We start from the raw sequence: 18,203 nt of genomic DNA on the forward strand, positions 1-18,203 counted from the left end.
CCCCCTGGGTCCCCTGGGTCTCGACATCATCAGAAGAAGGCAAGGAGCAATCCACAAACAGCCAAGGCTTTGTGCTGCCATCTTTGAGAGAGGAACATGCCATCTAGGTGAAAAAAGTATGTTGAATTTGAGTGTCATATATGTCTATGCTATGTACACAGGGATTATCATCCCCTAATACTGTAAATTGCCTGGCATAAGTATCTTCATACTCCACATTTTGAGTAAGGTGCAGAGCAATCCAAACTATAGGAAGCCAGTGTAATTTACACCAGTTTAAGATAAACCAGTGTAATTTACTCCTGTTACAAGCTCTGTTTGGAGCCCCTGAGAGGGGCTGCAACCATCTGAGCTAGCCTGAGCACAGGGAATACAGAACAGCACAAAGTGTCCTTAGAAATACCACAAACAGTAACCAGTCATAACATGCCACCTACCAGGCACATACATGAACTCTGTAGACAACGTGATGAGGTAAACACATGTGGAGCCACCACATCCTTAACCTGAAGCTACACCATTACCACTGTCCAGGGGAGGGGCTCAGTGAGGTAAAGGCCACAAACATGAAATGTGCACCCCCTTCTTCCAAATCCTGATCCTCCTGTTCCCCATCAGGTCCCACACCCCTATTGGTTAGTCTGGCAGTGGGGTGTGTTTGTGTTGTGGTCAGGAGTACCATTCATGCTGGTGTCAGCATGGTCACTGCTGTTAAAACCCCATCTCTGCTGCTGCCATTGTCATTGGGAGATTACTGCCACCGAAAGGAGGATTGAGAGGAAGAGGTTCAGTGGGGGATCTCCACTACCCTAGAGACCTCCCTCCCAAGAGAAGTTGCAGGAAGTGACTTGTGAGTTCACTGGTGTCACAGTGCACTTAGGGGTTGCCTTCAGAAGCGGCATGGAAGGGGAATAGGGTGGAACAGAATCTGGGGAGGTGAGGGGAGTAATCACCGGAAGCATGGCAAATGCTCCAAGCAGCATGTCTGTGGATGTCTGTCCTCTTTGGCACAATCACTAGAGGGCTGTATAACACCAGGTAGTCTTATGAGGGAAGCATAAGGGAAAGAAACATTAGAGCATCAGTAACTGCCTGCAAGAAGTTGGAGAATTGTCTGCTGGGCACCTAGCCACACCAAGCCAGAAGGCACTACCAGGCAGAGAACACCCAACTACCAGGCAAAGTTCAGGATACTGGTTTTAGAGTATAAGGCTGTATACAACTTGGGACCAAGGTACCTGAAAGAACATCTTATTCTTTTTATACCTAGTTGATCACTGCACTCTGCAAGTGAGGGCCTCTTGCAGATACCACCTCATCAGGAGGTCCATCTCGCACAACACAGGAAGCAGACCTTTAGTGTTGTAGCACCTACCCTTTGGAATGTACTCCTCTTAAATATTAGACAGGGCTGTCTCTGTTGTCTGTTTGGCACCTACTGAAGATCTTCCACTTTGAGCAAGCCTTTAAAGTAGAGACATCCCAGTCTGCATCTGTGTTGGAATTGGTTTTAACATGTTTTTAAGATGTTTCAGATATGTTTTTAAGGTATCTTTAAGATATTTCAAAGATGTATTTAGTGTTTTATCATTTATTTGCCACCCTGGGTTCCTTCTGGGAGGAAGCACAGGATATAAATGTAATAAATAGTTTATATTTAACTTGCGGGCTCCATGTGAACTCCAGTGGCACAGTCACAGGGAGGACTAGATGTGTATCCTTGGCTGGTACCTCTACTGGCAGTGGCTGCTGCAGTTGCTGCTCTACCACTCGGAGAGGCTTGACTGACACCTCAGAGAGAAATGGCTCAACAGGCACTTCTGGTATGAGCAGCTGAACAATGTGCACATCAGGTTGGGGAGGCTGGGTTTGCGGGAGTGTCTCCACAGGAGCATCGAGAGGGTCAACTCATTGCTGGCTGGCACAGGCCTCAGTACCTCCACCGGGACTGCCTTCCTTCTAGCAGCATGCCCTGGGTCCTTTCTGTTCAGCTGGCTATCACCCATGCTGTCAGGGGTTGTGATGGTGGTGGTTCAGCTGGAGGTGACCTACAGTCAGAGGGAGGTGAGGAAAAGGGGGAGACAGGATCAGTACAGACCAGCAGACTCTACACTCTAAAGTCATAGCCTCACCTTCCCAGAAGCTATAAAGTATAAAAGAGTTCACTCCACTCCCACAGACCAAATGTACATTTAAAAATTTTTTTTGCACTTTTGTGTATGTGCTGATTGGAGAATATGAGTTACTTAATCTGATCTTTTTCTTCTGTACCAGAAGATTCTTGAAATCAAATTGACCCTTTTATCTTTATGCTTCTGTTCCAGGGTGAAGATAGTTTGTTTGATTTGAAGAATCCACTAGGCAGGGTAGCAGTCAAGACCGTTGCTTAGCATGTGGAATAGAGTTGCTTCTATCATGTCAGTGTTGGGGGTTTTGTATATGATTTGATAAAATTTGCTAGAACCTTTGCTATTGACTTGTATTTGTTCTGATGTTCTTTAAACTTGATCATTTTGTGAGCTCTGGTCTATAAAATTCTTGGGCTTGGAATGGAAACACAAATTCCTCTTCCTAATGAGGATACATTCCAGCACCTTGTAACTCTTCATTTCTCTTCTACACTCTTGTATTCCAGCCCCAGTGTGGAATGTAAGAGTATGCGTTTGGGAATGTTGAAGGAACATAAATCAGTGACAGGAGAGGTTACAGCATTTGATGGATCTATACTCTACTTGCCGATCAAGTTGTCTCAAGTAAGGCCTAATGAAGCAGCCTAAGATTGATTGATTGATTGATTGATTGATTGGTTAAATTTATTAGTCGCCCATCTGACTGGTTATCCTGCCACTCTGGGCGACATACAACATAAAAACATACAATTTACATTAAAGTATTAAAAAATCTCAAACAATAATAAAACCTAACCCACCCCAAAAGCCTGCCTGAAGAGCCAGGTCTTCAAGGCCCGGCGGAAGCTCATCATAGAGGGGGCATAGTGGAGATCATTTGTTTATATTATATAAAGATGTTTGTATTAGGTGTTTATATTCTAACCCTCCCACATGCACATCTTCATTTGTCTCCTCTTGTGGATTTTTTCTGCATGGGACAGTTATGAACAAAAATCCTCCTCCTTTGGGTGAAGAATCTCCTGTATTGGAGGAATGAGCAAATTGGTTCCAAATAAAAGATTTGTGGGGTGGGGGTGGGGACGTGGGATGCCCAGGTGTATGTAAGTGATGTAACTCACAGAGCATATAGAAAGAATTTTGGATAGGCCTCCTTCCTAATAGGCTGCTGTCTGGGTGATTGTTCCTTTTGGAGCACCTTCTATATATTTCAAGGTATTTCTCAGTTTAAAGGTGAGTGACATGTTCATTTTCTACTTGAACTAGAAAACATGCTGCGAAACTAGCATACACAAAGTGCACAAAAGGTAGGTTGCTCAACTTTTTGCTCAGTATGGCTGCCATCTTGGAAAATGATCATCAATTTTCATACTTTTGGTTATTGTATACAGTATTAAACCTATGAAGTTTTTTTATATTGTCTATTTTGTAGCCACCTTCACTAGAATTACTATGAATTCTGTTCATAAACAAAAGTTATGGAATTTATTTTATAAATTTAAAATTGTTCAAATTTTATATATTCATGAAACTTCAAGCTGTGAAATTGAAAGTGCTTAATCTTTTTTTATGCTGAATTTCAGCAACGTGATAAATTGCTTTGTGTTAGGTTCAAGAAGAGTGAAGCATTGCATACAAATGAGTCAAGTGGATTGTTGCCCTCAATGCAGAGTTGGCAATGGCAGTCTACCTAACTCATCTGTGCACTGATAATAATTTAATCTGCGATTACAATTCATTGAAGAGGACTATGTCATGTGAAACCATGTTGTATAGCTTGCTCTGCAAGATGAACCTATCACAAAACCGTTGATTCCCTATATACTCTGGTGACATAAACAGAAGGAAAAGAAGACATTCCTAAAGCAGACAGACATTTTACAGCAGGGTTCGCCAACCTTTTTCAGCTAGTGGTCACTTTCCAAACTTTGAGAAAGCGCTGTGGGTATCAGTCACAAAATGCCTGCTGAGGGAGGCATGGCATAACACAATTAGAGAGAGGTCATTGCTGCTGCCCCCTCCCCTCGCAATGCTTACCATGGGAAGTCAGCTATGTCTTGCTGGTCCTGATTGTGGAGATATAGCTGTTAAAGATGTAAGACCTGTGGTTTCCCCAGTGCCAATCCTAAATAAACCAAGGAAGAGAGTGCTATCCTGTACCCACAGTAAGCCCCATTAAACACAAAGACTTACTTCTGGAGTAGACATCTATACCATTGTACTGTTAACTATACAGTGAATTCTTAATGAGGGTGTGTACATCAGCTCTTGCACAGCAGGAGACATGTCTAAACCTCTCTGCAAAGTTTTCACATTTGTCATTTGTGGGAGGTGGTTCTTTAACATCCACATATGCTTATTGTATAGTAGTAGATGCAGAAAATAACTTGTAGAGAGTACCTGATCCAATAAATGCAGTACGGAAAGATGCATCCATAGGAAAAAAGGAAGTGCAAACTAAGGAGATTGCAAGGATTAGAAAATAAGGCAGATGCACTAAAGGGGAGAGAAACAGAAGCAGATAACTGTTATCAGTCACAGCTCTGACTTCACTCCTTGATTAAAAACACTGACAGGCAGGAACACTGAGGCTGGCTCATTTCACAGAAATCAGTTAGAAGGGGACCTGCACATTTTGCTTCATATTTTGCTTATTTCAAATTTCATAAAATATTTCAAATTTTGCTTCCTTTCTATGAGAGCTAGAGACTTTTTTAAAATGAAAGCTCAGAGTCAGTGGCTTCTTTGAAGGCCTTTGCCCAGGGGTGCTGTGTTGGTGACCGTTGTTTTACACCATATTGTTGCTGCTTATCAGGGACAGAATTAGGTTGATCTTTAAGAGGTGTTATGACATGAGCTTTTCACACTGTTTTGGTCACTTGCACATGCAAATTGATGATTGAGAACTAGACAGAAATCTGTGCTGTCAGATGTGTTGACTACAGATATTGATTTGCCTAGAAGACATTAATTTCAAAACCCAGCAGGCCTGTCTTACTGATTTGCAAGCCCTTATATTTTCCTTTGGATTCCCTCTGTGTCAAAGACTTTTGAGATCTTGCCAAGGGTGTGGTTGTCTGGGGTCTCAGGGCCTTAGACCCCTTACTTTTTGGGGAGCAGGGTTCCAATGTCTCCAGCATCCTATGAGCCAATCAGTATGAAGGGGGAGTGTGTCATTCACTGAGAAGAGTCTTCTAACATGCTTCCCTGTCCTTTCCTGCTGAGTGGAGCCTATCTGAGTGAAAGGAGGTGAGTCAGCCACTGTGAAAACTCTTCTCAGTAGCTACCTTTCCCCCCTTTCATGCTGATTGGCTCCTAGAGGATGTCTGTTGTTGTGGGAGAAGGTGTTAACAAGGATTTTATTCGCAAGCCAGTGGCAAAAAAGGTGGTGGCGGCAGTGACAGTGACACTTACGAATTTGCCACTACACTACTGGATCTTGCCCAGCTGTTCTGTGCCTCAGTGTTAAACTCTGGCCAAGCATACAAAAGAATTGATACTGTATTTGACTGATACAGCATTGTGTCCATAGAAAGTGATGCCAGATAATGTTGAGTAAAACATGCCAGATGAATTTGCCTAGTGATAGAACATGGAAATACTCCCCTTGCAGACTGGAAGAATTTCATGACATTAGCTGACAGCATGGCAAACCTGGCACCATTCTAGCTTTTGAACTAGTGGCAAAGGCAACAATTGACAAAGGCATCTGTGGTAGCTGGAGCATTTGCTGACCCACTTGAAGTGAGATCTAAAAAAGTTGCATGTAACATTTATTGGCTTCCTATGAAGAAGGTGACACAAGACCTATGCTTCATGCATCAAATGTTCTTCCTGTAATATCTTGCAGGGATACAACACAATGATGTTTTGGTGCCTTTGCTCTGACACAACTTCCTACTCTGACTTCCACATAACTTTGAATGAGATCAGGAACATATGAAGAAAGAAAGAACATTAATATATGAGAAGTCCACAAATGCTTAACTGCATGACTGTGAGGCTATGTTACATTTTTATGTTCTGACAGATTGTGGCAGTACCTCTTCCTTAGCAACTATACAGACACTTCCACATGCAAAGTTCTTATTAGCCATCACTGTTTAATAACATAAGAGCCTGCTGGATCAGGCCAGTGGCCCATCTAGTCCAGCATCCTGTTCTCACAGTGGCCAACTAGGTGCCTGGGGGAAGCTCGCAAGCAGGACCTGAGTGCAAGAACACTCTCCCCTCCTGAGGCTTCCGGCAACTGGTTTTCAGAAGCATGCTGCCTCTGACTAGGGTGGCAGAGCACAGCCATCATGGCTAGTAGCCATTGATAGCCCTGTCCTCCATGAATTTGTCTAATCTTCTTTTAAAGCCGTCCAAGCTGGTGGCCATTACTGCATCTTGTGGGAGCAAATTCCATAGTTTAACTATGCACTGAGTAAAGAAGTACTTCCTTTTGTCTGTCCTGAATCTTCCAACATTCAGCTTCTTCGAATGTCCACGAGTTCTAGTATTATGAGAGAGGGAGAAAAGCTTTTCTCTATCCACTTTCTCAATGCCATGCATAATTTTATACACTTCTATCATGTCTCCTCTGACCCGCCTTTTCTCTAAACTAAAAAGCCCCAAATGCTGCAACCTTTCCTCGTAAGGGAGCCGCTCCATCCCCTTGATCATTCTGGTTGCCCTCTTCTGAACCTTTTCCAACTCTATAATATCCTTTTTGAGATGAGGCGACCAGAACTGTACACAGTATTCCAAATGTGGCCGCACCATAGATTTATACAACGGCATTATGATATCGGCTGTTTTATTTTCAGTACCTTTCCTAATTATCCCTAGCATGGAATTTGCCTTTTTCACAGCTGCCGCACACTGGGTCGACATTTTCATCGTGCTGTCCACTACAACCCCGAGGTCTGTCTCCTGGTCGGTCACCGCCAGTTCAGACCGCATGAGCATATATGTGAAATTAAGATTTTTTGCATAATTTTACTCTTCTTTATATTGAATTGCATTTGCCATTTTTCCGCCCATTCACTCCGTTTGGAGAAGTCTTTTTGGAGCTCTTCACAATCCCTTTTTGTTTTAATAACCCTGAACAATTTAGTATCGTCAGCAAACTTGGCCACTTCATTGCTCACTCCTAATTCTAGGTCATTAATGAACAAGTTGAAAATTATAGGTCCCAATACTGATCCTTGAGGGACTCCACTTTCTACAGCCCTCCATTGGGAGAACTGTCCATTTATTCCTACTCTCTGCTTTCTGCTTCTTAACCAATTCCTTATCCGCAAGAGGACCTTTCCTCTTATTGCATGACTGCTAAGCTTCCTCAGAAGTCTCTGGTGAGGTATCTTGTCAAAAGCTTTTTGAAAATCTAAGTACACTATGTCCACTGGATCACCTCTATCTACACGGTTTTGGTCCAGTTTATCTAAAGGAACGCCTTCAGCATCACCAGATAGGCCGCCAAATGAGATCAGCCTCCCAAGACCTTCTCTCAGTCCCAGCAGTCAAAACAGCTAAGCTGGTGCGGACCAGAGAGAGGGCATTTTCGATTGTGGCCCCCGCCCTCTGGAACTCTCTGCCTTATGATCTTATGATGCCCCCTCCCTGACAGGCTTCCGCCGAGAACTGAAAACATGGTTTTTTAGGCAGGCATTCGAGACCTCTGTCTAATTTAGTTTAAATTTTTGTATGATGGGGGTAGGTTTGGATTGAGTATACTTATTGTTGTTTTGTATTATATGTTATATTTTACTCTATGTTATATTTTAGTCTATGTACGCCACCTAGAGTGGCCGTTAATTCGGCCAGATAGGCGGCCTAGAAATAAATTATTATTATTATTATTATTATTATTATTATATGCTTGTTGACACTCTCAGAGAATTCTAATAGGTTACTGAGATAGGACTTTCCCTTGCAGAAGCCATGCTGGCTCTGCTTCAGCAAGGCTTGTTCTTCTATGTGCTTAGTTAATCTAGCTTTAATCATACTTTCTACCAGTTTTCCAGGGACAGAAGTTAAGCTAGCTGGCCTGTAATTTCCGGGATCCCCCCTGGATCCCTTTTTGAAGATTGGCATTACATTTGCCACTTTCCAGCCCTCAGGCACAGAGGAGGACCTGAGGGACAAGTTACATATTTTAGTTAGCAGATCAGCAATTTCACATTTGAGTTCTTTGAGAACTCTTGGGTGGATGCCATCCGGGCCTGGTGATTTGTCAGTTTTTATATTGTCTATTAAGCCTAGAACTTCCTCTCTCGTTACCACTATTTGTCTCAGTTCCTCAGAATCCCTTCCTGCAAATGTTAGTTCAGGTTCAGGGATCTGCCCTATATCTTCCACTGTGAAGACAGATGCAAAAAATTAATTTAGCTTCTCTGCAATCTCCTTAATAGTTCTTTAGTACCTTTGACTCCCTTATCATCCAAGGGTCCAATCGCCTCCCTACATGGTCTCCTGCTTTGAATGTGTTTATAGAATTTTTTTGCAGAACGGTTTAGGTGACTGATCTGATATCAGAGAACCTAGTTGTTGATTTTCTATTTTAAGATATTGCCTTAGCAGTAGCAACACAATAGCACCCTGGACAGCTCCATGCAGGACTCAGCCTAGAGATTCTATAAGAACAGAACTCAGTTGTTTTAGTAGAGTCACCCTTGGGACTCAGCCTTAAATGGGAACTGTAGCTCTAACTCAGTTGCTAGCTCCACTTTTGCTGAGATGAGTCTTTTCATTTAAAGGAGCCTAGCCTGCTTCAGCAATCATGGACTCCAGCAAACCAGGGGAGACTGTGGTTCTGCTAGGGCTTATAAGCTGAAGCCCTAAGTGTTGGAGGAGGGTAAAACTACATCCTCTAGCCAGAGAGATAATGGCACAATGGGCTTCTCCTGGGTGAGTGAGTTTAGTACTGTACATCTGGGTTTGGCCTTGAGGACAATTCCCTCTTCTACTCAGAATCCCTAACTTCATCCCCTACTGAAGGAAAGTTAGGACACCAAAATGCATCAGTCACCTTTGTATCACAGCAATACAGTGTTAATAAAATTCCATGCACAATGTTCACAATAAGAAAGCCAGAATTGATGCTTTCAACACAGGCTGCATTGCAACAACATTTGAAAAGCGTTCATTATCACAGGATGGTGTGAAAGCAAGCTTATACACAGATTGCTGTCATTCCAAGTCCTGAAGATATGAAATGGACACTTGAAAATGGAGAACTGAAACAACTGATCCAGTCCCAGAATCCTGCAGAGATGCATTTTGTGGATGTAAGGAAGAATGTGAAACATACTGATGCAAGTATAAAAACAGCAAAATGATATGTACTATGAACTGTGAATGTAATCTTGGAGATAGCATGCATGTTAGCAGGTCAGTGAACTGAATTTCAGCTTCAGAACTGAGCGGTGTTTGCTGATCAAATTTTTAGAGGTACCAAAATGTACTCATGGAAGACAACAAAGTTTATTTTAACTGTAATGGCATTATGTTCAATTTTATAGTTATCAAAACTTTTCATGCTATACACTGGTATCTTATCCTAAGTAAGAAATGGTTTGCAGGAAAATTATATATCCAACAGGAAAAGGGCTGTAGTTCAGTAGTAAGTGGCACCCAGGACATGGTACAAGATGTAAGTGTTGTGGCACTGATTGGGAACAGTGACCATAGTGCTGTTAAATTAAACATGGATGTAAATGGCCAACACGGTCACATTTGACTTCAAAAGAGGAAACTTCACAAAAATGAGGGGATTGGTAAAGATAAAGTTGAAAAACAAAGTCCAAAGGTTAAAATTACTCCAAAATGCTTCAGAGATGTTTAAAAACACAATATTAGAAGTTCAACTGGAATGTATACTGCAGATCTGTAAAGATACCACCAAGGCCAAGAGGATGCCAGAGTGATTAACGAGCAGAGTCAAAGAAGCTGTTGGAGGCAAGAAGCCTTCCTTCAAAAAAGGAAGTCTTGCCTGAATGAGAAAAACGAAAAGGAACACAAACTCTGGCAAAAGAAATGCAAGAAGACTATAAGGGATGCTAAAAAAGAATTTGAGGAGCACATTTCTAAGAACATAAAAACCAACAACAAAAACTTCTTTAAATACATTCAAAGCAGGAGACCATCTAGGAAGGCGATTAGACCTTTGGATGATAAGGGAGTCAAAGGTGTACTAAAGAAGGTTAAGGAGATTGCGGAGAAGCTAGATGAATCTTTTGCATCTGTCTTCACAGTGGAGGATATAGGGCAGATCCTTGAACCTGAACGACCATTTGGAGAAAGGGAGTCTGAGGAACTGGGGCAAATAGTGGTGATGAGAGATGAAGTTTCAGCTTATTAGACAAAATAAAAACTGACAAATCAGTGGGTCTGAATGACATCCACCGAAGAGTTCTCAAAGAACTCAAATGTGAAATTGCTGACCTTCTAACAAAAATATTTAACTTGTCCCTCAGATCCTCCTACATACTTAAGGACTGACAAGTGGCCAATGTAACACCAATCTTTAAAAAGGGATCCAGGGAGGAATTCTAGAAATTATAGGCCGGTTAATATCTGTCCAGGGAAAACTGGTAGAAAGTATTGTTAAAGATAAATTAAGCATGTAGAAGAACAAGCCTTACCGAAGCAGAGCCTGCATGGCTTTTATAAGGGAAAATCCTGACTCACTAACCTGTTAGAATTCTTTGAGTGCCAATAAGCCTATAGATAGAGGTGATTCAGTGGACATAGTGTACTTAAGACTTTCCAAAAGCTTTTGACCAGGTACCTCACCAAAGACTCCTGAGTAAACTTAGCAGTCATGGAATAAGAGGAGAGGTCCTCGTGTGGTCAGGAATTGGTTAAGTAGGAAGCAGAGGGTAGAAATAAATGGACAGTTCTCCGAATGGAAGACAGTAGAAAGTGGAGCCCCCCAAGGGATCAGTATTGGGACATGTGCTTTTTAACTTGTTCATAAATAACCTAGAATTAGGGGTGAGCAGTGAGGTGGCCCAGTTTGCTAATGATACGAAATTGTTCAGTGTTGTTAAAACAAAAAGGGATTGTGAAGAGTTCCAAAAGGACCTCTCCAACTGAGTGAATGGGCAATAAAATGACAAATGCAGTTCAATGTAAACAAGCGTAAAGCTATGCATATTGGAGCAAAAAAACTTAATTTCACATATACGCTTATGGGGTCTGAACTGGGGGTGACTGACCAGGAGCAAGACCTTGAGGTCATGGTGAATAGCTCAGTGAACATGTTGACCCAGTGTGCGGCAGCTGTGAAAAAGGCAAATTCCATGCTAGGGATTATTAGGAAAAGTATTGAAAATAAAACTGCTGACATAATGCTGTTTTATAAATCTATGATACGGCCACATTTGGAATACTGTGTACAGTTCTAGGCGCCTCACCTGAAAAAGGATATTGGAGAGTTGGAAAAGGTTCAGAAAATGCCAACTAGTATGATCAAGGAGATGGAGTGAAAGGAAAGGTTGCAGCATTTGGGGCTTTTTTGTTCAGAGAAAAGGCGAGTCAGAGGTGACATGATAGAAGTGTATAAAATTATGCACGTTATGGAAAAAGCGGATAAAGAAGTTTTTCTTCCTCTCACATAACACTAGAACTGGTGGACATTCAATGAAGCTGAATGTTGGAAAGTTATGTACAGATTAACGAAAGTACTTCTTCACGCAGTTCCACCACCATAGAGGAAGTGATGGCCACCAACTTGGATGGCTTTAAAAGAAGAGTAGTCAAATTCAAGGAGGATAAGGCTATCAGTGACTACCAGCTGTGATGACTATGCTCTGCCACCATAGTCTGAGGCAGTACGCTTCTGAAAACGGTTGCCAGAAGCTGCGAGAGGGGAGACCTCTTGCACTCAGGTCCTGCTTGCAGGCTTCCCATGGGCATCTGGTTGGCCACTGTGAGAACAGGATGCTGGACTAGATGGGCCACTGGCCTGATCCAGCAGGTTCTTAGTTTTTAGTAGAACATCTGCTTTGCATACAGAAGGTCATAGGTTCAATCATTGGCATCTCCAGGTAGGGCTGGGAGTGTCCCCTGCCTGAAACCCCAGAGAACTGGTGCAAGTCATTGTAGACAATACTGAGTTATATGGACTAATGACCTAAGACAGCTTCCTGTGTTTCTATGTAACCTTGTACTATTATGTGTGAAGCACCACATGCTTTCTGAACAGGCTATCAGATTTTTGACAGTTTTATAGGTCACAACTTTGGTAATAAAGAAAACAGGCTGGCTTTGTTAAAAAATGGAGAAGGATTAGCAAGGTCTCAATTTTTTTATCCTCAGTCACTAGGTATTGTCAGCAAGTTTTCTGGAAGCCTTTTCAGGATTTTGCACCAGTCCAAGAGGTATCTTTCCTCATTCAGCTCACAACTAATTTTGTGCTTTCACTGCTGTGGCCTGTTGTAATTATGATAATATTACCAAATTTCCAAAACTGTTATCCAGATAGAAATTCCTGTGGCTCTTGTTAACAAAGGACACTCCAGATTTATTTCTAATGCATTCCTGAATGTGCCAGAGGGGATGACCTGATTTAGCTCCTTCTGGATTTTCTCAAAGTAATGCAGTAGAGACACATGGTGTCTTTTGCAAGATCTGTGCAAACATTGAAAATGAAGTTGTCTTGTATCTTGCAGAAGAAAAACTGCTTGTGAGTGAGACAATGTAAATGAGGCAAAGTAGTACGTCATTTGAATGGCAAAGTACCATGTGTCTTCAAAAGAAAGGGGTATGTCAGGACACAATTTTAAATGGTAGTTGCTTTAATGTGTTCCTGTACTTTGCATGCATGCAAAGCAGCATGGAAATAAGAACAAAGGAAGAGAAGGGGTTGGGTTGATACATAACCTAAGATGTTCATTTTGTACGTCTTTTGCTGAAATATTTTTTTAAATGAGCAACTGAAAGCATTGAGGACCATGTGACATTTATATGTTTTATTAAAAGCCTTTGGAGCTCTTCTGTCAGGATACTAAAAAGTCAAGATGTAGTGATCTGTATTTACATTCTGATCAAGATGTTTGTTCCTACTTTAGAATGTAGATCTGAAGTGTCAGAGGAGAACAGATGGAGTGGAAGTTAGTTTAAAGATTCAGATGACCAAAATTCTGAAGCCTAGCTCAGACCTGTGTATTCCATTTTATAATGTTGTTTTCAGGAGGTGAGTGGTTGCTTGAAGCTAAAAACTATTACTGCTGCTTCTTGAGTTGAAGCGAGTCTTTAAAAATATTTCTTAAAATAACTGAATGTGATGCAAATGTAATGGGTATGGGTATAATTTGCACAGTAATACTTAGATTTTTATGAGAATGGCCACATTTTCTATATCATGGCAAAACCTTTGCTCTAATCAGTAATTTCTGACCCTTGTTTCTGGAATGTTTTCTGGAAAGTGATATTTTATGCAACACAAACTTATGCGTGTTTACTTGAAGGTAACTTCCACTTGAGTTCAGTGGAAGAACAAGTGTGCATAGGGGTATGGTCTTAGCATTCTTACATGTGTGTTTGTATATAAATATGCAAAGAGAGGCAAATATATACATGCTATAGTGCAAAAAACATTTTCTATAAAGCTAGAGGTTGTAAAGTGCTACATAAAATACATATTGTATAAGAGCTCTATTTAGTTGCAAATTGATGTTTTAATGGTTACAGTAGTTAATTGGTATCCATACTGGTTCTGTAGATACATGAACAGAAAATAAGGGAACTTGATTTTAAATCAGTTATTTTAATCAGCTTTTTTCCTTGCGATTAAAATCATGATTAAACTGCCGTCTATGCTGGCAACAGTTCAGCAAGTTGTATATTTTGCAACAGAGTGGCCCTAATTGCCTGTACACTGGGACAGAGGCCAGTTCTTGGACATCTCTTGGCTCATAAAGAAATAAAGCTCTACTCAACTAAGTCCTACTCAGAGTAGACCCATTGAAATTAATGAACTCTCTAGTCGTGTCTATTAAATTCAGTCGGTCTGCTTTGGGTAGGACTAGCATTGAATACCACCCATAGAATTGGAGGTTCCTAGTCTAATGATTTGTTGGATTAGGAAGAAGATCTTGATCTTTAAAAAAAAATCAAGGAGATTCATTCCAGTTGCAGTGATCTTCTATTGTGAGTGTCTGTTTTAATAAGAGTACTAGAAAGTTAGCATTCAGCCAAGAGTTAATTTATGAATAACATGGCTTGGTGTTAATGGCAGATTACATTTTCCTTTTTTTTTTTTTTGCTTCTTTGCTACCTTGGTTTTCTATTTTAGGGTGATGAGGATTTTAGATATGAAACTTGTTGGGAGAAATTTCTTTGATCCTACCAGTGCTATTGTGCTGCAGCAGTATAGGTTAGTATTCTTCTTACCTTTTTTTTTTAACCTGGACATCACTTCGCTTAAAGCACGGTTTGGTTATTGCTGTGTCGTTTCAGCAGCAGAAGGGTGGGATTTTTTTTTGCTTGAACTGAGCTTGCCTTTATCCTACCTACCTCCAGGAACCCATTTCCTTCTCTCCCTCTAGTCTTCTGTAATTTTCTTCCTTACAATTAAAGTTGTGATATTTGAAAGGGGTATATTTGTCTTTGCTTTGCTGTGTTCTGTAATGGTGACTGGGATGCTTCTCCCACTGGAAGAATGAAAGCCTTCACTGACCTTGTAACCCCCTCAGCATATTCTCCATCCACTGAGGAGAATAAAGCTTCACAGCAAATCCAGTGTTCCTTTTAATTACTGGAGAAGTTGAGCATTTTTTTTGTTCTAGATATGGTTGCTTATATACCTGTTTATAGTGGAGCCAGATGTATCTAAGCTGGTGATGGGCATCTTAACTATAACTGTTTTGTAGAGATTTTGATCTGAAAAACTATAAATTGCACTAATACTGGCAAATTCTTGTAAAAGTAGTAGTTATTTAACCCTAACATGACACGTGTGTGTGTGTAATGCACTTCAAAAATGCATTAACCTTATTCTGCTTGCCATCTTTATCTTCTGTATGATGGCTGCTTTTTTATATACAACTGTTGATGTCATAGTTGAAATTGGACTTTGCAAATTAGTGTGCTGTTTCGTGTAAAATGCATTTCCCCCAAAGATTGCAGATATGGCCTGGCTACGCAGCCAGTATCCGGAGAACTGATGGGGGACTATTTCTGTTAGCTGATGTTGTTCACAAGGTTATTCGGAATGATTCTGTCCTGGATTTCATGTGAGTAAGAACTCTGAATGATACCTTGAATATTCTTGGAATGCACTGCATGGAATTGGACTGCAACTCCCATCAGCCTCAGCTAGCATACTAGCTTTTGATGTTTTGTGAGACCAATACATCTGGAGGGCACCAGGTTAAGGCTGGGACAGACCATAAAGAGAATTCTGAAAACTGATTCCATTAAAGATGTACACCAGCGTTTGCTACTGATTTCTGTTCCATCTCAGAAACCAAATAAGCATAGATGAGTGACTTCTGAGACTGTTCCAGTAACTTTCTTGAATATGTTCTTATACCCTTGTTTTGTTCACTAGAGGCACAAGCTTCTGTATAGTTCTTGTTTTTGAGATACAGATATTGGGGTCTCTTTCAGAGGGTCATTCAATAAAGGACACATTCTCAAAGGTCAATGGCACTGAATGAATAACAGTTGTGATAAAGAACTGGTTTCAGGGTGTGTGTGTGTAAAATACATACAGTCCTCATTTAATAATAATTGTGCAAAGCACTTTCAAGTGTTCTGAGAGTTTCACATGTGTTATTTAGTTGTAATCTTGCAATGCTAAAGTCAATGTTATAATCTCTCATAATGAAGCTATGGCAATTTGGATGAGAGAGAGTAACTTACCTAAGGCCACCTTGTGAGTTCATGACAGAAGTAAGATTCAAGTTGACAACTGCTTGATTTTTAGCTCTGTCTCCTAGCAGCAATTCTTTACCAACTCTAGATGTGTCAGCTCAAAGTGCTGTTGTTCATTCCTTTTCCCAAAGGCATGCAATTTATCAACAGAGTCAAGAGAACTTCCAAGATGAGTGTACAAAGCAGCTAATTGGCAACATTATAATTACCCGTTATAACAACAACACTTACCGTATTGATGACATAGACTGGAACAAAACACCGAACGACAGTTTTACCATGTCTGATGGAAAGGAGGTCACCTTCATAGACTATTACAGGTAAGAGGCGCTGCCTCTAAACAGTTGTTGAGGCCTAGGAAGAAAACAAGTGCCGTTCAGTATCTTCATTTTATATGCAATTTTCTGTTGTCTCTGGCTTAATGGAAATTTATTTTAGTTCATTATTTTTGTATTTCCAATCTATGTATGGATGTGAAAGTTGGACAGTGAAAGAAGTGGATAAGAGAAAAATGAACTCATTTGAAATGTGGTGTTGGAGAGCTTTGCGCATACCATGGACTGCGAAAAAGACAAATAATTGGGTGTTAGAACAAATTAAACCAGAACTATCACTAGAAGCTAAAATGATGAAACTGAGGTTATCATACTTTGGACACATAATGAGAAGACATGATTCATTAGAAAAGATAACAATGCTGGGTAAAACAGAAGGGAGTAGAAAAAGAGGAAGGCCAAACAAGAGATGGATTGATTCCATAAAGGAAGCCACAGACCTGAACTTACAAGATCTGAACAGGGTAGTTCACAACAGATGCTATTGGAGGTCGCTGATTCATAGCGTCACCATAAGTTGTAGTCGACTTGGAGGCACATAACAACCATTTTTGTAACTTGTATTTGGTAGCTTCAAATGAATCTGTTGCTTTAGAATCTGTATAATATTTCTTTTCCAGTAAAAACTATGGAATAACAATCAGGGAAGTTGACCAGCCATTGCTGATTCACAGACCAAATGAAAGAAAGAATCCTCCAGGGAAGGTGAGTTGGTTGACATTACACTAATCTCAATTCAAGCACCAATGAACAACATAGTTCCATTTGCAGTTTGTAGAGGCAAGTCATGTGACAACTTGCTTTTATAGAGAAGGATTTTCAGGAGCTTTCTGAGGTGTTTGGACTCTGCTCAAGGAAAAGGAAGTAAACACACTTATTAACACGTGTCCTGGTTGCTTCCATACCATTCCTAGTAATGCCTGTGGTTTGTACCCACAAGATTGGAGGGGGGGGCATGTGTTACATACTATGTTACTAACATTCCCTAATGCAAACGTATTGCTAGTGTATTGCATAACAATTCAGTAGAGCAAGGGTGGGGAATCTTTTTCAGCAGAGGGCTGCTTTTCCCTTCTAAGCAACCCTCTGAGGGCTGCTTGCCAGTAGTGGGCAGGCCAGAGACAAAAATGGGTGGAGCAATGTATGTATAGTAAGCTAGTTTCTACACACACACACAACACTTCTGTATCCTCCATCCAGACAAGCAGGAGGCATTATCAGACACATTGCAGCCAGGCAAAAGCACTGTGGATACAGGATCCAGGCTGTCCATGGAGGCTCAGATTTCGGCAGTGAGCCGGGCAGCCTGGTATCAACTACACCTCATACGAAGGCTGCAACCCTACCTTCCTGCTCATCAGCTCCCACTGGTAGTACATTTATTTATTTATTTTATTTTTTATTTGTTTCATTTATAGACCGCCCATAGCGAGTGGCTCTCTGGGCGGTGTACAAAAAGGTTAAAATACAAAATATCAACAATAAAATCAGACAACAAACAATAAACACAAGCAGCAACTAAAGAAAAAAAATAAAAAATAAAAATAAATAAATTATAACATAAACGCTTAAAATGCCTGGGAGCATAGCCAGGTCTTAACCTGGCGCCGAAAAGATAGAAGCGTAGGCGCCAGGCGTACTTCTTCGGGGAGGCTGTTCCACAGTTCGGGGGCCACTACAGAAAAGGCCCTAGATCGAGTAACTGTCCTCCGGGCTTCTCGATGGGTTGGTACCCGGAGGAGGCCCTTAGATGCTGAGCGAAGTGACCGGGTAGGTTCATAGCAGGAGAGGCGTTCCACAAGATATTGCGGTCCCACGCCGTGTAAGGCTTTATAGGTCAAAACCAGCACCTTGAATCTGGCTCGGAAACAAA

General features: G+C 41.1%; 1 protein-coding gene across 14 annotated transcripts in view; it reads left to right on the top strand.

Annotated features, from left to right (window-relative positions):
• Positions 1-18,203, top strand: part of PIWIL2 (piwi like RNA-mediated gene silencing 2) — a 65,460-nt gene that overhangs the window by 16,444 nt on the left and 30,813 nt on the right. For all 14 annotated transcript variants that reach the window (XM_061593307.1, XM_061593306.1, XM_061593313.1 and 11 more), the window contains 6 exons: positions 2,636-2,753; positions 13,187-13,311; positions 14,413-14,493; positions 15,239-15,352; positions 16,127-16,315; positions 16,951-17,035. In XM_061593307.1, the coding sequence (XP_061449291.1) occupies positions 2,636-2,753; positions 13,187-13,311; positions 14,413-14,493; positions 15,239-15,352; positions 16,127-16,315; positions 16,951-17,035 (712 nt within the window). The remainder of the gene's footprint in view (positions 1-2,635; positions 2,754-13,186; positions 13,312-14,412; positions 14,494-15,238; positions 15,353-16,126; positions 16,316-16,950; positions 17,036-18,203) is intronic.

Source organism: Rhineura floridana, chromosome 12 (assembly GCF_030035675.1).
Source record: "Rhineura floridana isolate rRhiFlo1 chromosome 12, rRhiFlo1.hap2, whole genome shotgun sequence".
Lineage (NCBI taxonomy): Eukaryota > Metazoa > Chordata > Lepidosauria > Squamata > Rhineuridae > Rhineura > Rhineura floridana.